The 26,015-nt window shown below is 56.0% G+C and overlaps 1 protein-coding gene across 6 annotated transcripts in view; it reads right to left on the bottom strand.

Annotated features, from left to right (window-relative positions):
• The window catches only part of SOGA1 (suppressor of glucose, autophagy associated 1), a 91,614-nt gene that overhangs the window by 49,703 nt on the left and 15,896 nt on the right, over positions 1-26,015 (bottom strand). For all 6 annotated transcript variants that reach the window (XM_050917239.1, XM_050917240.1, XM_050917246.1 and 3 more), the window contains 3 exons: positions 19,377-19,601; positions 10,753-10,911; positions 677-739 (listed from right to left, as the gene is read on the bottom strand). In XM_050917239.1, the coding sequence (XP_050773196.1) occupies positions 677-739; positions 10,753-10,911; positions 19,377-19,601 (447 nt within the window). The remainder of the gene's footprint in view (positions 1-676; positions 740-10,752; positions 10,912-19,376; positions 19,602-26,015) is intronic.

Here is a 26,015-nt window from a genome sequence, read left to right as displayed (position 1 = left end):
AGCAAGGGCACTTAGCTACATATTGGGCCTGAGTAGTTTTCTGGTTAATGGATCCTCATTACCCCAACAGGGTCTGGACTGTTCTGAGCCCCACCCCGTTTCTTCAGGCTTGACTCTAGCTGTGTCATAAGTATCCTCCCTCCAGCCAAGTAGGCCTGGCTGAGATTCATATGCTCATCTGCCTCCCCACCCAGCCATGTGGGGGTGAGAGCATGAACTCTGTAGCACTCCCTAGAAAAGTGACTTTCTAGGGAGTGCTAGGAGCTGGGAGCACTGCTGGGGCAGATGCTCCATTTGCTCCTCAGCCATTGGATGTTCTCCAGAGAAGAGCCCCAGCTGGTCGCAGAGAAAGTCAGCCACATGGCTCTCATCGCTCCATGGCTGAGCAGGCTGGCCAGCCCACTTGGCACCTCCAGTACCTTGGGGGGGCCAAGTTCCAGGCCTCAGGAGCTACGTTCCAAACCCTTTATTAGAAACTCTTCACCATAACCATTCCCCGGGGGCCACTCGACTCACCAGGGCCACACAAATTAAGGCATGACACTTCCACATGCACGGTTTCACTGCTATACCAGGACTGGCCACCTGCAGGGTGAGCATGGCTCTTCGAGTTCTACAACACCATTGATAGTCAAACATGGCCCTAGGAGGGCCTGACTGGCTACAGTCTGGGTACCTGGACTGAAGGCTTCTTTTCAGTCTTCCCCACAGAACGAGATCCCCTTTTCTTCAACGAATTCTGGAAAGAGAAGAGAGAAGGGTTACGCTAGGGTGACTAGACAGCAAATGTGAAAAATCGAGATAGAGGGTCGGGGGGTAATAGAAGCCTATATAAGAATAAGATGGAAAAATCTGGACTGTCCCTATAAAATTGGGACATCTGGTCATCCTAGGTTATGCAGAATCGTTTGCATACTGCACTTCCCACGCAGCCAGGACAAGCATTTGTGAATTTGCTTATTTAATATCACGCAGACACCTGCACAAGGTGACTGCGCTATCGGTTGTGTGCCCAATCCTGAGCTAGAACCTTGCTTTTTGCTGCCAGCTTTGGTTATGGGCTGCTGAACGCATAAAACCAACCTAAAATGTGAACTTTGACCTTTTCATCACCAAGGTCAGTCTAACCAGCTGCAAAAATGATATCAATGCCTGCCATGCTGCATTATGGGTAAGGCTGTGTTTATGTCAGGGAGGTCATGGAGACATTCTCTGCTTCAGCCTCAGGGGTTGAGGGATGGGAGCTGGCAGCCAGTGGGGCCCCGAGAGGGTTTCAGCAACAGGCAACAGCCTCGCACAGCGGAGGGCAGCGCCTTTGGTGAGCGGCTGGGTGTGCCCTGTTTTCTCTTTGGGAAATATGGTCACCCTACAGCTCCGAGCTGCTGTGGGTGGAGGGAGGCCCCCCTGCAGCTTCCAGCTGCTGTGGGCAGAGGGGGAACCCCACAGCTCCCAGCCACCACAACGGCAGGGGAAACCATGGAGCCGCCGCAGCAGAAGTCACAGACAGGTCACAGCTTCTGTGATTTTTTTTATTGCCTGCAACCTGTCCATGACTTTTACTAAAAATAACCATGACAAAATCTTAGCCTTAATTATGGAGGCACACTGCCGCCAACTAGGAGAAATCCCATCACGACATGGTCCCCAGCTAGATTAATGGACTTTGGCCAAGGATGTAGTTAAAGGAAGGGAAGGTGCAGCAGGCAGCAATGCTGATAGCCACATTCCCCTGAAGGGGGCTGCTGGCAGCTTGTTTAATGCCTTGCATTCCCAGCCTCCTGCTTCTGCAGATGGAAGAACACCAAGCACTGAGCCAATCCCCAGTGAAGCAGGGAAGTGCTGTCACAGGCAGGGTCTGCCATGGACTAGAGCAACACAGCTGTGGCTGGAGACCAGCAGACCTGATTCCCAGTTTCCAGCTCTACCCACTAGGCCATGCTGCCATCCCAGAGTGTCTAGGGACACCCTGTGAACAGGGCGGTATACCCCATGGGGAGCAGAAGCACAAGAGGAAGCTTCTGCTGCTACTACCCGTTTTGGTGATAAAGGACAGCTCAGCCTGGCACCTCTCAGCAGCACGGTGCAGTGTATGCAAAAGCAGACACCACCACAAACCTCCCTGGCTTCTGATTATCTCACTTGGAAAACTTCCACGGGTATAGGAATCCTGTTGCAGGCCCTCTGGCGACACCCACTTTGGCCTGTCGAATGGAGATCAGCCATATGCAGTGAACCTGCACACCAGCTCCTAAAACGCCCACTGTGGATATCTTAAGGCTTTCCCTGACTGAAACCCATCCAGCAAGAGCCTAGCGCTCTTCTCCCCTCCCCGGTTAAAAGAGGCATTATCCAACCATAGTGGAAAAGCTTCCTTCTGCAGAGCAGCCCTTACCCCTGTCCTCAAGGTGGGGAAGGGAGTTGGACTGTGGAGAAGTCTAATTTCCTCTAGAAGCTGAACGCCCTGGAGAGAAGTCACTTTATCATAAGCTGCCCTGGGCTTTGTAAACCACACTGACGCAGAGACAGCTGCCCTGACAAACACTAGGTGCAGACAGAGTGACCGATACAGCTGGCTCAAACCTATTGATGACTTTGGAGATCAGGCAAAGGCCTCGTATTGGTGGGAAGCCAGTGGAGGAATAGGCACAGAGGGAAAATGTGTTCCCAACAGGCTCCCCTGTGAGGGGGCTGGCTCCCTGAGGAATGAGACGCTGACAGCTTCGGGGCAGGGCCAAAGAGTGAACAAACCCGTGAGGTGATTTGCAGGCCTACTTGACACAATACCTGACTAACCACGTCGGGAGGGGCTGCAAGTATCTGAGTGGCTCGTGATGGTCTATGCAAAGCCATGTCCTGCACCACCCATCAAGAAAGTCGCAACATGCCCGTGCAGTTCCAGCATCAGCCCAGAGCAACAATAATGACCTTGGCCCAGGGCATTTCCTGGGGCTTCACAACCAGTGGCAGCTCCTTTGTTGCACCTTAGAGCAGCAGCTCCTGCCAGCCAGTTGTGCATCTACACTCCCAGCTTCAGTCACTCCAGCTCCAGGCCAGACTTCCTGGATTGGCAGCCCAGCTTTAGCCTTGATCAGGTAGATTTGCATGGAAACAGTATCTTTATTTCTTACCTGCTCCCCCTGCTCCAACCTGACATCACCGGCCAAAGGCAGAGTCTGTCCAGGTCCTTACGGTGCTCCCATTGCTGGCATGCCAGCACCAGAGTGCGAGTCTTTAGAAAGAGTCCAGGAACCCACAGATGCAGCCCAACAGTCTGAGGTCAGAGAGGAAGCAAGCTCACAAAACACTTCTTCCTACCAGCATCCCCTCAGGCTTAGCTGACCTCCGCCAGGCACTGAGTGAGCGGGAGATGATGCTGAGCAGGCACTTCAGCCTAGGCTGCATCACCACCGGCCTTCCCCAGATTTAGGGCAACATGAGGAAGAGGATGGAGCTGGAAGGGACAGCTCAGAGCATTCATGTCTGTTGCTCAGATGCCCATAAAACCAGCCTGGGTTTGCTGCAAGAGCGAAGATCTGAGCCAGTTCAGGGTGTTTCTGTTGATCTGTGCAGGGAGTTAAGAGGTGGGATTGGACTGTCTATTGATCGAAGCCATCCATGGCAGTAAAGGCCCGATGTCACGAGGATGGAGGCACCTGTACCTGCCCACCAGACTGACAGGTGCTGTCTCACTCATTTCCTGGGCTGAAGCCTGATGCAATAGGGTCCAGCTAGTTGGCCACCAGGAGGAACTGGACCCTGCTTGTTTATTAGCTTCTCTATCAGCTTGTTCAGGAGTGTGAGGCCTGCAAAGCAGCACTGCCCGGTCATTCCCTGGAGCAAGGGTTCTGTTAGTTCTGGGCTGACTCCTGCCTGCCTGGGGCAGCATGGCAGATTCCTCTGCTCAGGCGAGGTGCCCAAGTTGGATGACCATCTCTCAGGTGGGGTCCCAGAGTTCTTTATGCTTTCCCCATCTAAAGGGGCAGACGCAGGCGGTGCCCAGGTGCCACCATTGGCCCAGGAGAGGAGCAGCTTTGCTGTTATAATTCTTTTACCAGGCTGCAGGAACAGATTTTGTTTCACGTGCTGATTCCGGGGGCAGGGTGGGCAGCACAGGACTTGGGTGTGTGTTTTTGGCTTGAGGAGAGAGCATTATTCATTGCTCTGCAGCCATTATAAGACCAATTCGATCTCAGTCTCCAGGGCTGCAGCTCTATTTTACTTGCCCAGGCAAAAGATCAAGCACTCCTGCAGGGCTCAGAGGTCGAGTTCTCCCAGGCAGGCTCTGAAACCCCTGGTCTCCCAGCTGCCTGGCTCCGGCAAACCCAGTCTCCTCACCTCAGCCTCCTGGAAATCCCAGTGTAAGATTGCCAGCCACTGCAGGAAGTGACAGATTGAGGGAATGCAGACACTCTTGGGCCTCTCCACCAGCAAGGAGCCCACAAATCACGTCAGCACCAACGTGCCAGCTCCCCTTTGCACTACACATATTGGCCCATGAATCCCAATACTGGGGACAGAGGGACTGCAGGGAAAGGCCAGAGCCCACAGCTTCTGCCTCTGGTCCCTTACATAGCATGGAAAGGAAAGAGGCGTAGAGCAGCTGAATGCTGCAGAGATGAAGATGGGTTTTGGGAAATGGCTGATTGAGAGCTTTATTCAATTTTAACACCTGCTTTCAGTCCCGCAGCCTGCTACAGCTGCAAGCCTCTCAGGCCCACGTGGTTTCCTCCCTCCCCAGGGCTGCATGGAGCTGGCAGGCCCAAGCACTTGCTCATACAAGACGTAAGGGGTTTGTTACAAACATCCCTCCCATACATCTACTAAAAATGCAACTGCCCCCAACCAACACCACATTGTCCACAGCACGATGCCACAGAGACCCGAGCCATCACGCTCCCCCAGGTAGCTGAGACAGGGCAGGGCTCGAGGCTAGGACTTGGGCCATCCAGGCTCAATTTCCTGCTCTGCCTCAGATTTCCTGTGTGCCCTTGGGTGTGCCCCTTAGCCTCCTGGGGCCTCGGGTCCCATCTGTGCAGGGCGGGTCATCACAAGCCTGCTCGGCCTCCTGGGGTGGTGAGGATAAATGCATGGGAGATGGTGAGAGGCTCAGATACTGTGGGGAGGTGGAATAAGTATCTCATAAGCAGGAGAGACTTGGACTGGGCAGCCAGTCCCAGGCAGTCCCAAGCTGCCTGGCCTGACTTTCTGCACCATCCAGCAGGGAGTGTTTGGGCAGCAGACGGTGAATTCAGGGAGGGGATGAATGATCCAGATGACCCTCCAACACCATAGCAAGCACCTGCTGGCCTCGTCCTCGCTACCCCACGTAGGGCAGCAGAACTGAAACCTGGGTAGGTGTTCCACCAGCTGGCGACCTCACAGGACACCACAACCATTTGTACAGCAGGTTTCATTCCGGCCACATGCGCAGCACCTGCCAGCTGTTCAGGCCAATCCAGCAGGGCAGCAAAGCTGCTGGTTAGCCCCAGTTCTCCGCTCAGTAGCAAACAGGGTACAGAGGGCCTGCTGTGCAGCAAGGGTGAGGCGTTGCACCCAATGACGAACCTGCCCAAAGATGCTCTCAACTTGTTCCCTACCCACAGCAGCTTGGACAACTGAGTTTCCAAGCAAGCAGCACCCGGGGCTCTGTCTGACCTCCCTGCCCGGGGTTGCAGCTGTGGGCTGTGCTGCCCAAAAGGAGTTAAGACCCCACCACACATGTACACACACACGCACACGCTTTCTGGACTAGTGCTCACTGCCTCGGCCTTGCCATGTCTGCTCACTGCAAACAGAGTAGGACCCAGGAACAGCCTGGCAGGGTCAGCTGGGGAGCAGGCACTGCTACCTGGAGAAGTCAGAGCTGGGATGGAGAGAAAAGAGGGGAGCTGGGTGGGGGTGGCTGGAGGGAGGGAGAGAGGGTACGTCAGCCAGGGAAGGTGGGTGTGGGGGGGGTCAGATAAGCAGGGAGGAAGCAGGGGATGCCTGGGGAAAGGGGCTGCCCCCAGCACACTCAGAGCAAAGAGGGCCTGCTGCCTGCCCAGAGACACTGCGTGTGGGAAGAGTGGGCCTGCACCTGAGAGGTAAGCAGGTTGCTGGGGCCCTGCCGGGGAAAAGTGCAGCAGGCAAGGCAGGGGCTGCTGGAGAAGGGGGCAACTAGAGCAGAAGGATATGGCGGGGCCCCAGAGGTTGGGATACATTTCAGGTAAGTGGCAAAACACGTGCTTATATGAGTGAGCCCCAAGATTCTCCATCTGTGCACCCACAAACCTGGGGCCTGGGCCGGCACAGGCTCTGTGCACACCATTGCTTGCTGCTGGTAGGGTTAGCTCCAAAAATACCCTGGCCCTGGAAGCACCAACGCTTCCCACTGCCTAAAACCCACCTGTGACTCACCAGCTCCGAGTAGGAGAGTGAGCGTGGTTGGGATAATATCTCGTGGCCATGCCCCTCCCACTTCCCTCACCGGCTGGGGGTGGGTCTTGCTGGCAGGCGCGCAAGATAAGTTTAGCAGGTGTCATTTGGCAAGCCAGGCAGGAGGCAAGCCAAAAGGGAGGAGGGGGCAGCAATGGGGGGCGATGACCAGAAGGCACGTAGCCATGGGCACCAAAAGGCACGTGTGGATTTTCAACATGTTGTGGCTTAGGCATGAGCAGGAAAAGACGCGAATGCCCAGGTGGGCAGGGGGAGCCAGCGGGACAAGGACCCTCATTGCCATTGTTTAATGTGCAGGGCAGCACACAGGATGCAGAACCATGGCAAACCCTGCCCCCGCGAGCCCTGCACGTAGTGTAGTGGTGAAGAGAAGGGCGTGCAGCGGCCTCTGAGGCTCATGATCATCAGCCCTTTGCCAAGCAGATTGCTTGGGGAGCCTCACACGCAGCGGCAGCTCCTCATCATGGATGGTGCAGAGTTAGGTCCCGGGCAGGCACTGTGCTCCTGAGCTGCTCCTACTTTTTCAGCACATTACCTCCATCCTTCCCACCAATGTTCACAGCTCTTTTCAAAGCTGAATTTGATGCTTGTTTTCCAGCCACTGCTGCCTGCTCCTGGTGCAGGGAGCCATGGGAGACGGGGGGGGGGGGGAAGGGGAAGAGAAGCCACACTGACTTGAAGGGGACAAATTTCATGCCACTTTAGTGGGTCTTGAGAAACCCTCCACTGTGAGGCACCAGGTCTACTGCTCCTCCCAAATGCAGGCACTTCCCCTCGCCCAGGGGAGCAGCCCAGCTGCCTCCTCCACCTCACAGTCCCAGCAAGTGTTTGGTAAGCAGTCCTGCCAGCCACACTACTAATCAGGGACACTTCAGTAGAGCAGTGCCCCGTGGATGCTGTCCTAAACATGTGTTGCACCAGAAATATTCACAAGCTGGTACTGGGACCCAGCAGCCAAAGAATGCAGCTAAGCAATGCAAGCCGCTGCCTGTGCCAAGGTGCTGAGATCTAGGCCACTCCTATTAAGGACAAGCCCATTGTCAGGGCGGCTGTTGCTGCTGGAAAGCCCCCATGCAGTGAGCAAACCCTCCCAAGGGAGCAGGACCACACCACGTGTTTCTCCAATTCTCTTGTGACACCAGCATGACCCTGGAATAGGGCTGGACCCGGCTGTCCCACCCCAAGGCCAGAAAAATGTCTGGGCAAGGTCTGGAGGGGGCGTCCCTGAGCCTGCGATATCAGCACCACAGTCACATCAGTCTCTGCTACTGGGGTGATGGTGCCGGCGCAGCCATACAGCCAGAGACCACACCAGCACTGCTGGGTGGCAGCAGGACTGTGACTGCTGGGCGATGCTGGGTTTAGATTAACATGTCAGTCCTGCTGTGCTGAGCTGCAGCATGTGGCTCCGCTAGGCGTCAGGACCAGGTCTTGTGTCATCCCCCTCCCGCCGCCAAAGGGCTCAGGCTCTCCGGGAGATGCAGCCCTGGGAGGGGAGAAGATGCACGGAGCCACAGGTGTCGCGGTGCATGCATTCGGTGATTAATTGGCCTTCCCAGCATTTATCCAATTATGGGAGATGCCTCTTCCGGCTGGCGAAATAATCAGCCTCTAATCCCCTTAGGGGAAAGCCTATCCCTGCACTGAGCCTTGGAGAGGGGCTTGTTTGTTTTGCTATTAACCAGCTCGGCTGCTGTGCTGCCAACATGCGCCTCAGCACAGGAGGAAGAGGCGGCTGAGGGCTGTTAACTCACTTGTTCAGAAATCCTAATGAGACAACTAAATGAATCACTGAAGCTGCTAATGAGGAGCTGGGACCTTGCTGGCTTCGGGGTATCCACTGCATGGATATGCCAGTCCAGCCCAGCCTCCAAGCTCTCCCTAGCCCAATTCCTTTGCTGAGCCGCCTCAGCTAGTACCTCATCCCAGAGGAGCATCAAGGTTTGGACATATTCAAAGAACAGCAGGCTAAATAAGTTAGCAGCCAAGCGTGAATTTCCCAAAGGATGCCTGCTGGAGTCAGGACCTGACCCACCCCTGCACTTCAGGTATAAGCCATTGAAAATACATAGCTCCCAACTGAGAAGAGATTTCAGCCCCTGCTCATCACACACCTCTGAAGCACAGAGTCCTGAGAGCTGGCACAAGGGATGGTTCTCCCCAGCTCACAGGGGACCCTCGCAGCCCTCTGTAAAGGAGGCAGGAGAGTTTGGCTTTAGCTAAGACACCTGCAGTGGGCAGTCTCTCTCTCTCTCTCTCTCACACACAACCCCCCCCCCCCATAGATTTGTCTCTGGTACATCTGCAAGCTTTCAGGTGCGTCGGGAACAGTTTTTAGTCATGCTGGCACCTCCAGTTAACTGCACATTTCCCCTCAGAGATGACAATATTCTGCACTTATCTAGCACTTCCTCTCTCTAGCCCCTTCCCCAGGAGGGTCACCATTAGCAGCTCCATTTCACAGATGGGAAACTAAGGCACTGTGGGGGCAGCAACTTGCCCAAGGCCATGAAGCAAGTCAGCTGCAGAGAAGAAAGCACAAGCCACACCTGACTTCAAACCCACTACTCCACCAGATCACAACTGCCCCTGGGGCAGCCCTGAGGACCCTAGATCTGGGCAGATCCACCTTCCTAGTCAAGCTAAGGAGCTTCATCTTCCTGTCTGTAGCCTGCCAGGAAGCCTGTGAAGATTAACAAGAGGGACTTCAAATACCAGTGCACAGCGCTGGCCTTTCCTCCCACCTGCCCCATTCATGCACAGCTGCTCAGAATAAGAAATGAACTGCAGAGGCAGGAGGACAAACCCAGCTGGGCTGCATCCAGACTGGCAAAGAAACACAAAAAGAACAGGAGTCCTTGTGGCACCTTAGCGCCTAACAGATTTATTTGAGCATAAGCTTTTGTGGGCGACAACCCACTTCATCAGATGCATAGAATGGAACATATAGTAAGGAGATATATATACATACAGAACATAGAACTGGTGGAAGTAGCCATACCAACTCTAAGAGGCTAATTAATTAAGTAATTCCATCCTGCCTATCTGGACCCTTCCCCGCCGCACGCGCACACACACACACACACACATATATATTCAGCGATCCCCCACTTGCTTCCTGCCCTGAACTACATGTACCGATTACTGTCAGAGCCCAGAGCGTGGCAGAGAGAGTGGGCCCTGCAGGAGGGAGGAGCAGGTCAGCTCTCAATGCTCCTCTCTGGCCTGCCCAGCAGCCGCCTCCCCTAGACAGCCCCTGGGGTCCTGCAGCCAGCCCCAGCTCCCTGGCTGAAGGCAGGGGCTCAGGGCACAGCCCAGACAACGCATGCTGGAGAGAGGCTATTCTGGGAGGCTGCAAGGCCAGCAGTGCTCTCCCAGCCCCACGAGGCAGGGCATGATGCTGCTGCTGACTGGGGCATGCATGCTGCTGTGAGGCAGCCACACCGGTGGGGTGTGGGGGGCAAGGACAGCACGGGACATTCTGGAAATGGGGAGGGAGAGGGGGCTCTACGCCCAGAGTGACCCCAGACCTGGGGCTGCTGCCAGGAGCCAGCTCCCTACCATGGCACATTCATGCTATCCATCACCCCCTGCATGCACTGGTTGCCCGGTGCATGCATGGAGCCTCCCTCTCCAGCTCAGTCACACACACCTCGGGCTGAGGTTTCTAGGGCTCAGGAGGGCTGGTTTCCCACTCATATGTTGGGAAAGTGTCATAGTCCCTTCCACCAGCAAACAAACACACCCCCTGAAGGACATCTGCTGCAGCTCCTGGGCTTCCCACCCTCGCCACACTCACCAACCGTCACAGGAGGGCAGAGCAGTATTTATTAGTCCATGTCTATGGAGAGTTTCCCCACCGGCAGCCAAAGCCGCTGCTGTTAAATCAGAGATCTGGAGGCACGTGGGTCAGCCCCTGCTGCTAGGGCCTCCCTGAACCTTAGCAAAGTAAACCCCAGCAGGGCTAGTGTCTGATGGGGATGGAACAGAGATCTCACAAGCGACTTAGCGGAGGCCCTAGGCCATTGAGGCTCACAGAGAGGAGACAGGCACTGCCCAGGGCTTGCAAACCAGGGGGGAAGGTTAAAAATATTTTGATGGCAAAGCAGCTTCCATTTAAATAAGGAGAGCAGAGGCGCCCGTGGATTCCCAAGGTGCAAGGAGACAGGAAGCCTTCTATAGGCAAAGAGCCTGTAGTCACTAATCACTAACAGCTGGGCTGGCTCCCTGGTACTCCAGGGACATATAGAATACCTCCCACCCCGACACAGCGGAGTGCATACACACTCACTCCCCCATGCAGCCCGACCCTCTCACCTCACGCAGTTTGTCCATCTCATTCTGCAGCACCTGCTTGGCCAGCTCTGTCTCGATCAGCCTCTGGCGCAGGTCTTCATTCTCTTCCTCCAGCTTGATCCTCTTCTTCTCCACCACCTCCAGCTCGTTGTGGAGCCGCACAGAGACGTCCTTGGCCACCTGCAAATAGAGCAGGGCCACGCTCAGGCTGAGGCTCATCAGAAAGGACGGGAGCAGTGTCTCTAATGCCCATATGAAAGCAGTGCTCAGAGGGGCAGGCAGGACAGGGGCCCATCATGCGGGGATGCTCTACATGCACACAAGGACCCAGACCAGGCTAGAGGGCTCTAACATTTCCTCATGGCTGGGAATAGTATTTCCATCCATGTAGACTGGGGATTTAAAAAACAACATGCAAACAGTAGCCACAGTTTATCTAGGGCCTACAATTTGTGATGAGCAGTAGTAATTAGCCAGGGAGCAGCAGTTCTCAGAGCTGGGCCGATATGCCCACCCCTAAGCATGTGGGAAGTCTGCCCTCTGAGCCCTCTCTGAGCTAGGGGTTTGCTGCTCTCACTGAGCCCCCCGTTCTCTCCTGCATGGGGACAGCCGCTGGCCCAGCTTCCCGAGAGAACGAACCATCTTTGAGGGTGCTATCACCAGCAGCGCGTTAGCCACCCTGATGTATTATGTCAGGGGCCTGGCAGTGCTGGTGGCAGCCCCAGAAAATGAGAGCTAGTACGGGATTGCTATTCGAACCACTACGTTGCTTCAAACCTCAGCTCCACTGAGAACGGAGGAAGGAACAACTGACACCGGCAAGAGACATTTATTGTCAGTCGTGCACAGCAGGGAGTGCAAATTACAGGGGCTCAAAGTGTAGCAGCCGATGTCCCCAGTACCCGCAGGCAGCCCTAGTCCCCAGGCTAGATCCCCTGGGCGGCACGGAGCAGGAGCCAGCACCAGGGGAAGCTCCAGGCCCCAGCAAGCCAAGGTCGCATGCCACGGGGGACGCTCTGCCGGTCACCGGGAGGGCGGCAGGTGGCTCTGGTGGACCTCCTGCAGGCGTGCCTGCAGAGGATCCGCTGGTCCTGTGGCTTCGGTGGAGCATCCGTAGGCACGCCTGCGGGAGGTCCACTGGAGCCGCGTGACCGGTGACCGGCAGAGCGCCCCCCGCGGCATGCCGCCATGCTTGGGGCGGCGAAATGGCTAGAGCCGCCCCTGGCCAGCACGGATCATTCAGTGGAAACACTGGTCCAAGCAAGTGGAGAGCTCAGACAAGGGGACAGAGCGCGTCACGACCAGAGTGAAAATGGTCATGGGGGAGCCTGTAACTGCTGACACAGCCAGTGGGCAACTGGCACAGCTCCACTGTACTGGCCACAGCTCCTGGAAGGAGAAGAGTCACTAAAGTGACAGTGGGTGACTCAGCAAGACACTCTGACAACTACACTTGACAAAGTGGGTTTTTACCCACGAAAGCTTATGCCCAAATAAATCGGCCAGTCTTCAAGGTGCCACCGGACTCCTTGTTTTTGTGGCTACAGACTAACGTGGCTACCCCCTGATATCTGACAACCATAGAGAGCTCTGCAAACAGGTCACATTCCTGCAACAGGTCTGCCTAGCCAGACAAAGCGCTCGAGCTGCCAGAAGGGACCGAGGCAAAGGCAGACCTGAGCCCCAGGCAAGGAGGAAGGCCAGTTGAATGGATTTAGATCAACTGACCATGGGTTTTAAACACAAATGTATCTGTGACACCAGATAGGCTCCTTTGCCGGGTTCCTGCTAAACCCCCAGGGCTGAATGTCTGCGTCTGTGACCCTAATCACCCACCGCTCACAAACCCACGCCTGCCAATCTCAGTGATGGGTTCTGTCTCCTGGCGTACCACCCGGGCCCTGGGAAGGGACGCTGCGACCGGGCAGCACCAGGCTGTGCGCTCCTCAGCAGTTAGGAGGAGGTTAGCTCTGGTCCAAGATAACACCACCGTCCCTGTGCAATCTGCCAGAGATCAGCACACTTATCCCAGGTGGGGGCAGCTGGCACAGCCAAACATTGGCACAGCCACACGCTGGCATCACACTAAGCCAATGAGGGGGAAGCATGCCCACCAAGTGACGAGTGCCTCCCAGATTCCAGCAGATCAGAGAGAGAGACAGACAAGGCTCAGATGGCAACACGCACACTAATAACTCACATGAGCTCCACACGCTTGTCTCTCTGCTGGAGGGCGCAGGGTGGCTGAGAGTCCCAGAGAAGGGGATTTATATCTGGGGGTCCTTCCTGTGCTGGGCAGCCAAGCCCTTTTCTCCAGGGCACCCATGAAGACAGGCAGCGGGGGACGCCAGAGAACCACCACGCATTCCTATGCCACCATTTTGATTTGCTTCTGGCTCTTCCTTGGGCCAGTTGCTCCCCCAGCCAGGAGCCCTTGTCTAGGTGACTCCATCTCACCTCCACTCCAAGTTAGGCCTGCACAAGCCTTTTCCCTCGATCCTGGGGCACCACCCTCAGCCAGTGGCTGTGTCTGAAATTGGGGTGGCTTCCAGCTGCAGTGTAGAGAGGGAACCAATGGGGCAGCATCTCCATGCCAGGCCAGGCCGACATGGGAATCTGCAACACAACAGCTGCAAAGGCTGGGGGGAGGGGAGGCCCCAAAGCAGCCCTGACTGACAGGCTGGGCAGGAAAGTGGGTGTGTATGAAAAGACACACAACTGCCCAGTGCACAGCTGAGGGGCCAGGGGAAGAAGATGCCCCTTGTTTAACCTTCCGCAGCTATTTGTGCAACGCCCCAGCATACACTGGTCTCTGGGAACCAGCAAGCGAGCTGCGAGGGTACTGCTGCATGGCAAACAGCACCCTAGGAATGCTGGTATGGCTGTGGGTCTCCATGGGGAAGGCGGCTTTGATGAGCAAAGTGCTTAATTCCTGTGCATGGGAACACAGCCAAGAGGCAGCTTCTGGGAGTCGGGGACTGGAGGTGTAGGGACAATACAGACTGACACACATATTGGAGCAATCACTCCCAGCTCCTGCTCCCAGGACAGAGCCAGCCCCTGAAGCCAGGCACCCTGCCTTGCCATTCATCTCCCTGCTGTAAGGCTCACAGAAAGGGAACAGGAAGATGCAGCCAATGCCTGACACACTGATCCCCCACTCTTGGACCCCGACCTCCAAAGCCAAGCCAAGCCTTCCACCCTCAGAACACAAGTGTCAGTGTCAGCGTCTGGACACATCTCCAAGGCAGAGTAATCAGGCTGTGCCGGGCGGGGAGTGCAGAACCCGGGAGAGACAGGGCCCCCGCTCACAGTGCTGAGATACAGCAAGCTGATTTGACAGGCCTGAACACCCAGGCCTTGGCCAGCTGCAGAACCGGGCCTCAGCCCTGCTGCTCTGGGGGCTGCAGTCTGACTGACGCCCACAGTAACACTAGACATCACCACTAGTCACATTGCCTGTGCGTGCCTGTACCCCAGTCCTCTGGGGTAGCTTCCAGAAGCCATGGCTTCTGGGAGATTTTGAAAGGGCTTCCAGGAGTCCAGGGAACTGTGGGACAAGAGATCAAATTCCCCTAATCCCGTGGCATTGGTCACATTTCCTAACCCTGGTCTCAAGACTGAGGCCAGAGCGTGTCATGCAGATCCACAAGGGCTCAGGCTCTCTCCAGGGCACTCAACCCAGCACCCAGTCCACTACACAGGGGCCGTGGGAAGGCGACTGCCACTGGCTGCAGCTACACTATCTGGCAGCACTGCACAAGGGAGATGGGAGCATGAAGCCAGGGCTGCTGTGCATCGGTGAAGCAGTGCAGGGGGCCCAGGAGAGGAACAGCACGAGGGCAGCAGGGAAATAAACCCGTATGTTTTGGTCCACTGGTTGCAGAATTCTGCTCTATCAGCTCCAGCAGGGTTTGTCCCCAGCAGGTGTGGGCAGCAAGAGACTCGCTTTTAAATACACACTCAGACTTCGCCTCATAATTACAGGCCAGTTAGCGCCGGATGCTGGGGAGGAGCCACCATCACTCATTTGTGGCATGTTTCTTTTCCAGGATCAGCCGCTTTCTGGTGCCTGGGGCACTTGGCAACCCAACCCCTCCTTTGTGTAGGGGCCCCTGTTTGGCTCAAATTCAGACTTTGCTCAGCTTCCTAACGCGAGGATGGAAAGGCACTTCATGGCCACAGGACAGCCAAGTGCTAACCTAAGCAGCGCGGCTGCGGTGCCTGTTCTTGGGAGAGCCAGCTGGGGGGAGGGGAAGGTGCCGCCTGGGCTCTGGCTGTGCAAGAGAGATTATAGAGCTGGAGCATGAAGACTTCCTCCTCTGTATGTGCAGCAGGGCAGGGAGGGGAAGCCAGGCCCTGCCCAGCTGCTGCAGCTACCTTCTATTTCTGCCCCTCAGTGACTCTGCAGTGTGAGCTCTAGGAGCCATTTGGGAGAGATACATCTGGCTCCCCACAGCCCCCTGCCTTAGTCCTATGTCTGCTGATTGGCCCCGGGAGGGAGCACGGCCAGGCCAGGCACTCTGCCTGGGGAGCAGACAGCATTGGAATGGGCCCAGAGAAGAGAAAGGGAGGGACAACGGTGCCCTGTGAAAACCGCACGCTGGCAAAGGCAGGCCAGGGCCTTGCCCACTAACCCTGCCAAGCTGCACAAAGGCAACAGGGAGAACACAATATCTCTGACTCCAGAGAGGGGAGTGATACGGCCCCATGGGGATCAGCAGACACTGCAGAAAGGAAAGGTTCAGGGCCAAGCTGGAGGGAGGGGCCTGGTTCCAGCTCTTCGCAGGGTTGCTGATTTGGAGGCCTGGGTTCTCTGGGCAATTTGGTTTGCAGGGAATCTGAAGTTGGGAGCAGAGGCGCGGACAGTCAAATGAGAGTCAGTAAAGACTGTTAACAATCCAGCGCTTCTTGCACCCCAGCAGCTGCCTGTTCCCCTTGTTATCTGCAACCCAGTGGCTTTAGAGCCCCCCATGCTCCTGCTGCAGAACCTAAGGCAGGGATGGGCAAACTTTTTGGCCCAAGGGCTACATCGGAGAATAAGAATTATATTATGGGCCATGAATATTCACAAAATTGGGGTTGGGGTGGGGGGGGGGGAGTGCGGGCTCTGGGGTGGGGCTGAGGAGTTTGGAGTATAGGAGGGTTCTCTGGCTAGGACCGAGGGGTTCGGAGAGTGGGAGGTGGATCAGGGCTGGGGCAGGGGTGTGGGAAGGGGTGCAGGCTCTGACTGGGAATGCGGGCTCTGGGGTGGGAGTGGGGATGAGAGGTTTGGGATGCAGAAGGGTGTTCTGGGTTGGGATCGAGGGGTTTGGAGGGTGGGAGGGGGATCAGGGCTGGGGTAGGGGGTTGGGGCATTGGGTTTGCACAGGGGGTGCAGGCTCCGAGTGGCGCTTACCTCAAGCGGCTCCTGGAAGCAGCGGCACGTCCCTTCTCTAGCTCCTATGCAGAGACGCGGCCATGCAGCTCTGCACGCTGCCCAGTCCAGAGGCACCGCCCCTGCAGCTCCCATTGGAGCGCGTTGGAACCGGAGCGGGGCCATGTTGCGGCTTCCAGGAGCCACGTGGTGCGGCTCTGACCCAGTGCCCCGGCCGGAGTGCCAGAGCAGGGGCGGCTTAAAATGGCTTTCGTTTGCCCATCCCTGACCTAAGGGTATAGCTACACTCTAGCGCCTCCAGCTGCATTGCTAAAGCACTGCTGCTTCCTATATCAAAAGGGTTTTCCATCACAGTAGTTAAGCCACCCTGATCCCCAGAGAGGAGGTAGCTAGGTCGGCAAGAATCCATCTGTTGACCTAGCTCAGGGTTCTCAAACTGGGGGACTGGATCAACCTCCACCTCAAACCCCGCTTTGCCTCCAGCATTTATAATGGTGTTAAATATATTAAAACGTGTTTTTAATTTATAAGGGGGGGCCGCACTCAGAGGCTTGCTATGTGAAAGGTGTCACCAGTACAAACGTTTGAGAACCACTAACATAGCTGCATCTACACCGGGGGTTAGGATGACCTAGCTACGTAGCACAGAGTGCAGAATTTTTCGCCATCCCTGAGCAATATAGTCAGGCCAATGTAATATTTACCTATAGACCAGGCCTTAGGTTTTTAAAGTTTCTACATACAAAGGTCACCTGCCAATGGCGAACAGCATTTGGCTGATCCATGGTCACCTTCCCAGTGGTCTTGAAACTCATGAAGAGCTGTGAACTGCTCCATTCAACAAAATGGATGTTAACAGTGAACCCTAAGAATGGCAGTTGAAGTGCCAACACTTCTCTGTTTTACTGCTGATCACTTCAGCAGGAACACCTGGTAAATGTTCGTGTGTGTTGGTCTTGGGTGCAATGATCGTTACTGAGGAGTGGAGAGCAACCAGCTGAGGGGAGCTAGGAATTAAAGCCCTACAAAATTCAGATCACTTCTGCTCTACTCTGTAAACCAGTTTTCAGCGACACCAGCTACAACCAACAAGGGCTCAACTCTGCCAGTGTGGCAGACACATGTGGTAGGAGCCAGGAGACAGACACACACACACACACAGGCTCTACAAGGGCTTTACCCGGAACTGGGGAAGAGGGGAGCCATTTCCTGTTGTCAGAAAGGCTCAAGCCTCTGATCTAGCCAGGCTCCAGACCACTGAGCATGGCCAGCACTACCACAATGGGGCGAGCTGCATCTTGGAGCGACACTCCCCTGGGAGACCTGCAGGCTACAATTCTGCAGCTGGAACAATTCCCACACACTCAGCGAGGGTTAGAAAAAGCTGCAGCTTCATGGCGTGCCCAGCTCTACCAAACCAGCCCTCTCTTTTCCCTCTCCCTCCACACCCTCTCCATCCCATCCTCTCTCCGCTCCCTCCTTCCTGTTTTCCTTTCTCCCTCCCCCCCAGCTCCTTTCCCTGATCTCTTCCCCACATCTGTCCCTTGCCCCCTTGCTGCTTGTGCTATTCCCAGGGTCACTAGGCCCCATCCAACGCCTATCCCTTCAGCCAGGGAAGCTCTAGCAGGGGTCCTGAGGCTGGGACCATGCTGCAGAGGGCACAAGATTACACAGCCGTCCATCCGGCAGAATGGGAGCTGCAGTGCCACCCTCCGGGGCAGCAGTGGAGCCATGCAGCCCCCTTTCCCAGCTGACTGGGACAGTCATTAGCTAGCCCAGACCCTCAGCCAGCTCCCAGGTACAGCTCGCCCTTGCTGGTCCCTTCAGCTGCTCAGCTCCGGGATTCGACGCAGCATTGGTGGGAAAGTAAATCCCTGTCTGAGAGGCCAGGAGCCCCAGACCCGCCGCGTGGGGTCATTCAAGGGGAACGACAGAGGAAAACGTGGCTCCTGCTGCAGCTCTGCTCCTCCGTACCCCCCTACCCCAAGGAGAAAGATGCTGCCATGGGAGAGGGGAGCCCAGAAATCTCAACCCAAGACTCCACCGTGCAGAGGACGGAAGGGGGATGTAGGGCTATGGGGTCACAATGTCAGTCCCCCTTTGGCGGGGGGAGGGGGGAGTGGAAGAGGACCTTACAGGCTACCTGCAATGTGAGATGAGTCCAGCAGCCCCTGGGACTGGCCAGTTCAACCCCTCACAGCCAGCCAGCGCGGAGGGGGCCCGTCTGACCCCCACCCTGCCCATCCACTGCCCCTCCCCTCACATTGCTTGGGCCAGAGAGAAGCCCATCCCTCCAAAGGGCCCACTCCTCTGCTCCGCCCCAGGGAATGTAGGACAGCAGCCCCCAGCCTCCACAGGCCAGTAACTGCCACAGGGCCTCCCTGTCACCCCGACAGCGTGGGGGGGGGCACTTCCACACCCAGCTGCCTTCAGAGCCACAGCAGCAGGGTTCCCACCTCCAGCCACCCAAAGAGCAGCAGTGGGCCCTCAGGCCCTTGCCTAGGGCAGCCTGCCCAGTGTACACCTCTGGCTGCACATGGTACCACTCGTCCCAGAGCCAGACTCCACACATGGGCCTATGGTGTCTGATGGCTAACGCAGCCCAGGGCATTCAGCTACACTGCAGTCATATGGTGCAACGCAGCACGTGCAGGCACCCAAGCTAGTGCTGATCCAGCTCACTCCAAGCACGACAGGGCACAGGGTCCACACACCCAAGTCAAGAGGGGCCGGGCAGGGGCCAGAACCCTTCCCAGACTCCCAGGAAAGCTCCTGGCTGCAGGAAACAAAGCCCTGGCCCCACAGCCTAGCTCCTAGTACTGTCACCCACTGTCCCCACACTGGTTTGTCTCACCCACTTGATGGGTCTTGCCCCTATTAACTAGGATTGGAAATGCCTGGGGCAGGGGCTGTCTCTCCCTATGTCTCTGGACACCACCTACCGCAGCAGGGCCTGGGCCTGGCTGGAGCCCTTGGCTGCATCTGCAGTACTAAGTCCCTGGCACGACAGGGCCCTAGTCTTGGCCAGTCCTTAGGCACTGCCACAATAAACATGGTTAATAAGAAATAATCACCATTCAGACAGGACCACACGTTAGTCCTGTCCAACTCAGGGGCCCTGCACACACCATCAGCCGACCTGGCAGCATGACCCCAGAGATCTCTCTGGCAAGGTCCCCATCCCTGCAGCATCTGAGCTCCCATGACCAACAGCTTTCTGTCCCCTGAGAGCAGAAGCCAGAGCAGATGTGGCTTGGGCCCATCTTACCTTGACGTCTTGCTCCAGGCTGTGGATGAGTTCGCCATCCACCTGCCCAGTCTGTGCCACGCGCAGGCTGCGGCGCTCCGCTTTGCGCAGCCGGTACTGCAGGATGCGACAGGTCTTGCTGGCCTGGTCCAGTTGCTGCCGAAGCTCTTGCAGCTGGTAGACATCCTCCTCCATGTAGACGTCTCTCATCTCCAGCATCTCTGCGCGCAGCTCCTCGATCTCATCCTGAGAGAGAGAGACATGTACATTAGAGAGGCTCACTCTTGATAGGAAAAGCCCCCACCACAGATCACTCACCCAGCGAGCTCCAGTCCCCCCTTGGAGGTGATGCCAATTCAGTTGACCACAGCTCCTGTGAGCACCAGACCACAAACACTGGTGTCACTGTGATTCCACAGGCGGGACAGTGTCCTCACAGTCCCCAGGGGCAGCCTGCAGCTCCAGGAAGAAGGAGCTACGGCCCCACCTGCCTCTCAGGACCCATGAATGAATTTATTCATAGATCCACAGCTTCCCAGGCCAGAAGGGCTCACTGTGATACCCTAGGCTGACCTCCGGTACCACACAGGCCAGAGACCAGCCCCACAATCATTCCGAGGGAAGATCTGCTAGAGAAACAGCCCCTCTTGACAGAAAAATGACCATGGATAGAGAACCCATCAGAACCCTCAGTAAATTGTTCCAATGGTGAATTACCCTCACTGTTCAAAAAGTACACTATTCCCAGTCTGAATGTGTCCATAGATTCATAAGCAAACAAGTCATTGCTGACAGCAAGACCCCCTGCCCCAGCACAGCAGCCTCAGCCTGGGCTTACCTACTCCATTGTCTGGGGTGCACTGGATAATTATGTGATTTACCAGAGGAAAAGGCAGGATTAGAACTCATAACCACCTTGCCCCTAACTGGAAAGGCAATCCACTATCCCACACTGCCTCTTGGGCCCACACTAGGATGGAACCCATACCCTTGGTATTATCAGCACCAGGCTTTACCCAGCTAAGCTAACTGGCTTGGGGCACCCAACTGTGTGGCACTGGAAGAGGCAAAGGCTTTGCTGTTGGGATCGGAGAAAGCATAATACTGCTGCAGAGAGAGCTCTGGGCCAGCCAGATCCAGGAGGGGGACAATTCCCCTCCCCCGCAGCCGCTAGGGTGGTGGCTGCTGACACCCAGGGGACTTGGGCCGAACCATTCAGGCCCTTGGAATGGCTTAGAGACAAGTTAAGGGAGACGCTGAAAGGGTGATAGGTGCAGCCCAAGTAGATCTACGAGGCTGTCTAGGAGCCTGGAGGGGTTTGCAGAGACCACTGAGCCTATTACAAGCCGCACTCGCAGTCTTCACTGGTCACCACCAGTGAGAAAAGGACTTGCCCTCTGCTAGCACCGCTCACCCACACTCTTGCTTCCAAATCCCTTGGCAAGCAATCAATGGTGAGGAACACAGAGAGGCCCCTCCCCCATTTGCTTTCCCTAGACTGGATACAGGGCTGGAGGATTCAAGGTTTTAAGAAGGCTTTGTGTTTCCTGCTTGCTTTTTACATCTGAAATCCTGAGACTGCATCTCCTCTGCGCCAGCAGAGCCTGGAGAACTGGCAGGGCCATACCGAGGGAGACCTTCGGCCCACCAATGACAGGGGAGTGGGTTTGATCACATGGCTGGGAATGCTCTTTCCATTTTTGTTTGTGTTTGACTCAAACTCTTGGGAAATAGGAGAGAGAGAGACACTCTCTCCTGGTTAAAGATTCGTTTCCCTGGTGGCCCCTTTCAAATAGGGCTGAGATAGCTCCCAACTCGCAGGATTTCTCCAAAGAGTCCCACAGCTCCACTACCCTCAGCTTTCTGAGGTGAAGAAACCAAACTCAAAACAAACAAAACAACAAAACCTCCCAGCCCTTCTAGACCCCCCCTCAAGGGCACAAACCCTCCTCCCAGGTCACCCCCGAGCCTCACGACCCCCTCTTTGAGGTAGGGCAATATTACCCCATTTTAGAGATAGGGAAACCGAGGCACAGAGTCATTCCATGACTTGTCTAAGGCCAGGGGCAGAGCTAGAATAAAACCCAGGTCTCCTCCCACCCACTGCTGTGCTTTTACCATCAGCCCATCCACACAAAAGATGAGGACCCATTTGCTTCGTTTCATGCTCATCCCTTGCAGCAGCCACATGGACCCCTGTGACACGCAGCCCCAGCACGCTGGCTCCATTCTCTCCCACCACTGGCAGCTCCACACAGGCCAAGGGAGAGAATCACAGCTACGTGAGTCCAGTCGGCCGCTCGACCACCCCGCGCTGTGACTCCCATCACCGACTTGCCTCCCTACGCTGATATGGCTAATTGGACATGGGTGATTATGACCCACACACCGTGTCCAATGCAGGGATAAAAGAGGGCAGGGGTTCCTATGCAGAGGGAAAGATCCACACAGCAGCATTACCAAGGCCCTGAGCTCAGCCTCCCCTACGGTTTTGTCGTTATACCTGCTGGCGAAATCAGTGCTGTCCCATTTACACAGATCCCTCCCCAAAGGAACATTAAATTGCCCAGCCCTGCAATAGCAAGCCAGCCCGACCCCAGCCCCATGCCAGCAGGTGCTTTCCAGAGGGGTGGGCGAGGGATTGCAACCTGAGCCCCCAAGAGGCTGCTGTCGTCACAGGGAGTAATAGAGACGACCTCACATGTTGGGAGTGAGCACACTCCCAAGGGATAGCTCCAGCCTCCCGCTCTGGGGCTCAGCCTGGGTGCCCTGCCCTGCAATGCTCCCACCACCCACCAGCTTGGGACACGAGCCCTGGACTCAGACTCTCACCATCGTTTTGCACAGCACATTAGGTGCCAAGGGCGAAAGGACAATGGCAGTTCTCTGCCACAGTCCACGATGCACTAGACAATGGCTGACCATGTGCAAACTCCTGCTCCTCTCCCTACCATCCCTAGCTGACCTGCACACAGCGCAGGAGTGCAGCAGGCACTAGGCTGACCCAGCCCAAGCCAAGGGGCCAGGAGGCTCAACTTTGTGCGATTCATTCCCTAAGCACATGCCCCCTGAGCCACAGCAGCACTGGATGGGCCACTCCTTCAGCTGTGCTCCCGCAGGGGACAGAAGCCTTTCTATGCCATTTTCAAGAGAAGGGGCCAGGAGACAACACCTCCTACATGGGGCTGTCAGCCTCAAAGCAGCAGCAAGAACTGCTTAGGGTTCTGCAAGCTGTGGGGCATCTCCTGCCAGTTCCAATGCTGAGCACACGTGTTGCTGTGCCCAGGCTCTGGAAGGGGCGGGCAGGCACCCTGGGCTAGCGACATGGGCAGCACAGCCCTGTGTCATCAGCCTGGGAGATCTCAGACATCTTCACGGTGCACGTGCTCCCACTCCATGGGCCCTGGAGTCTGCCCCGAACAGACGCACTGAGAACACAGGGCTCGCTAAAGCAGCCTGCAGCTAAAGCTAACCACAGGCTTTAGTTCAGTGCTCAGGCCCCTGCCAGCTATTAGCAGAGGGCACAGTCAGCTGCTGGGAGCCAGGACACCTGGGTTCTATTCTGGGCTCTCCCGCTGCCTCGCTGTGTGACCCTGGGCAATTCACATAACTGCTCAGTGCCTTAGTTTCCCTTTCTTTAAAATGGAGCTAATAAAACCTTCCCTGCCTCAAGCACATGCTGAATTAGCCAAGGTCTCCTTAAGCTACACAAGAGCAGTGTGAATAATAAAGGGCTCCTGCTTTTTCTTTAGCACACCCAACTCACCCCACTGTACCAACGGTGCACCGCTGCCCATGTCAACAGCCTGTGAAAGAACACGGCACTGACTCTCCGAGTACCTATGCTCCTCCACACTCACACCACATCACCACACAAACAGCAGGCCCCTGCTCACAGAGAGCTGGCAGCAGTTCCAGCACACCCAACTCCCCTTGCAATGACAGCATGCTGAGTAATCCTGACATCCCACAGAAACAAATCAAACCTGAGAGACTCCAGCAAGGGCGACAGAGGGGGAGGTGCAACAAGGGGCCGCAAATATTTACAGTGAAATAAAAAGGAAGGAGGGGGTGTGGACAGGCGAAGCACAGACAGAAGCAGCAGCTAAAACAAGAGCAATGCAGGTTGACAAGGAAGAGATCTTTCAGCAATGCAGCAGGCGGCCCTGGAGCGATTCACAGAGAGACTGCACTGCGCTCCAACCTCTGACCCAGCCCAGTGAAGGGTCCTCAGCCCAGCCCTGCTGCCTATGAGTGTTCTCGAAACACACCCCAGCACAAAGGGTCATGAGCCATGGTCAGAGGGGGATCACAGCAGCAGCAGGACCTGTCCGGGTCTGCAGCCCCATTCAGTTTCTGGGGTTTCACTGCCATGCAGAGAGGCACATTCGCACCTGGGGGGAGATAGTGGGACATTTACAGCCCCCCATTTCCCCCAAGCTGGAAAAGAAATCAGGCCATGGCGCTGGACTGTCCCTTTGGACACAGTCAGTCAGTCTCAGGTGAATTCGCCTGACGCCTTCCAGGAGGCAACAGCTTTGCAGAAGGAGGCCTGCGCCTTACGGCAAAGGGGCCAACACCAAGCAAGATTAACACCAAAGTGAAAGGTTAAAAAGCAGATTGTGTGCCAGGAAGGGATCTCTGCTAAGCAGAGACCTCGGCTAATCCTCTAGAGGTCAGTACAGCGTGTCTGACTCCCCTCTGTCTCAGGAGCGCCCCCACAGCTCCACTCTGCCCCTGGCAAGGCAGCACCAGGCATCTCCTTCTGAGCCCTCAAGCAATGGGGCCTCCTTTGCTAAGGAAAAGCTCAGGGGCAGTACTGCCTAGCAGACTGAGCTCAGGACAGGGAGCCAGGAGCTCCCAAGAGGCGGTCTTGGTTCACTGTCTCAGATATTCACGGACCTCCTGACGCATGCAGAGTCCAGGGCTGCACACCAGGCGAGTGACTGCACCTGCAAATGGCTGACTTGACACAAGCATAGGGCACTGCAGGGGTGCACAGTCATACGCTTAGATTCCTTAGGAACCTGGATGGCTGCACGGCCTGGGACAAGCCCTGCCACTGCTCTGCCTGAGCTCCTTTCTCCCCAGGACTAGGCTAGTCCTTAGTCAGCTCCCTCCCTGCCACATATGTAAGAAGTGCTTTCAGTATGTACAGTGCTAGGGATTCCCACACGGCCAGGTGAGAGAAAAGGCCTTATTGTGCACAGAACACAGACACCAGTCATCTCCAGCAAGGTTTGGTCCGAGCAGGATTCCCATGTGGGAGCAAATGGAGGGGGAGAGAAGGCTAATACAGCAGCTCTTCCCATCCCTATTCCACAGTGTCCTGGGTCCCCAGCCCAGCTTCTCCTGCCTCATCCCACTGGAAGCTCAGAATCCTGCACTGGGAACATCATTGTCTGGTGCCACAGGAACAACCAAGCAGCAAGGGATCTGGTGCGGGATGTGGCAGGAAAGCCTGGGCCACCTGGGAGGGGCTAAATCCCTCCCCAGACTGACAGGTCCGAGGGCAGAGAGAGGGTAATGCAGCATCCCTCCCCTGACAGGTTCCACAATTCCCATCCAGATGGTAGCACACAACCCTAGGCAAGAGGGGAACTCCTCCCTTTGGGCTTCCTCCAGTTATTACCCATCGCCCACTCTAGAGAGCGCTCACACCAGCTGGCATTCCTGGCTGCCCCAGCTGCAGGACTCCACCGCAGACAGCAGGTCTCTGCCGTTCCTCTGCAGGTCACACTCCTTCCCTGAAACCCTCAGGCTTTTACTGAGTGGATTTGGGGGGTGGGAGCAGGGATATAAAGTCCCTTGTTTTTCCAGGCCAATGAGTCACTTGCTGTGATCAGCCACAGAAAGCCAGTCATGAGACAGTACCCATTAGAAAGCCTTTTGATTGAGCCAGCGTGAAAAGGGGACACGAACAATGGCTTAGCAGGTCTGTCTCAGCCTGCACGTCAACTCAGATGATAAAACAAGGCATAATCTCCCAGGGCACCAGCTCGATCTGCCGTTGGGAAGCACTCGCACAACACTCTCCCCCTCACTTCAGTTGTTGAATTTGCTAAGTTATGCGATGCAAACCCCTCAGCCGCCACCCCAGAGACCCATAGCATGTACACAGCCCTTCCACTGGGTATCCCAGAGCTGGGCTCTGAACCCCATTCACAGATGGGGAAACAGAGGCCCAGGAAGCAAGTCCCAAGTCTTCCCTGCCTCCCACCTTCTGAAGCCATTTTCAGCTAGTCAAAGGAGGTGAGAGGAGACTCCCGCTCTGGTGGCATTTTACAAAGGTGTAAAGGACAACACAAAGGACAAGGCAGGGTTACCAAGGCACACAATTTACCCAGGGTGATTAACAGAGCCCACCTCCTGCCCCCCAGCCCAGGGCCCTGGCCATATCGCCCCCTTCATGCGGGGAATTTCACCACAGTAACAACAGAACAAGGCACTGGGTGAACGAATGTGGTCCAGAGTTCTGCTCCATGTCCCATGGCTGCCCTGATGGGAAGAGCCCTGGGGCAAGGAGTGTCTATGTGCTGGGCAGCACATTGCTGGTGCTAAGTACATACATAATGATACAGGTGTGCTCTGTAGACTACAGGTCCTAGCATGCCATGCTCCATTTCTCTGAGCAGAGGCTACTTGCATTCCTGAAACTTG

This window comes from Gopherus flavomarginatus, chromosome 11 (assembly GCF_025201925.1).
Source record: "Gopherus flavomarginatus isolate rGopFla2 chromosome 11, rGopFla2.mat.asm, whole genome shotgun sequence".
Classification (NCBI taxonomy): domain Eukaryota; kingdom Metazoa; phylum Chordata; order Testudines; family Testudinidae; genus Gopherus; species Gopherus flavomarginatus.
Note: the sequence above shows the minus strand (reverse complement) of the source record. Positions and strands in the feature narration are given on the sequence as shown.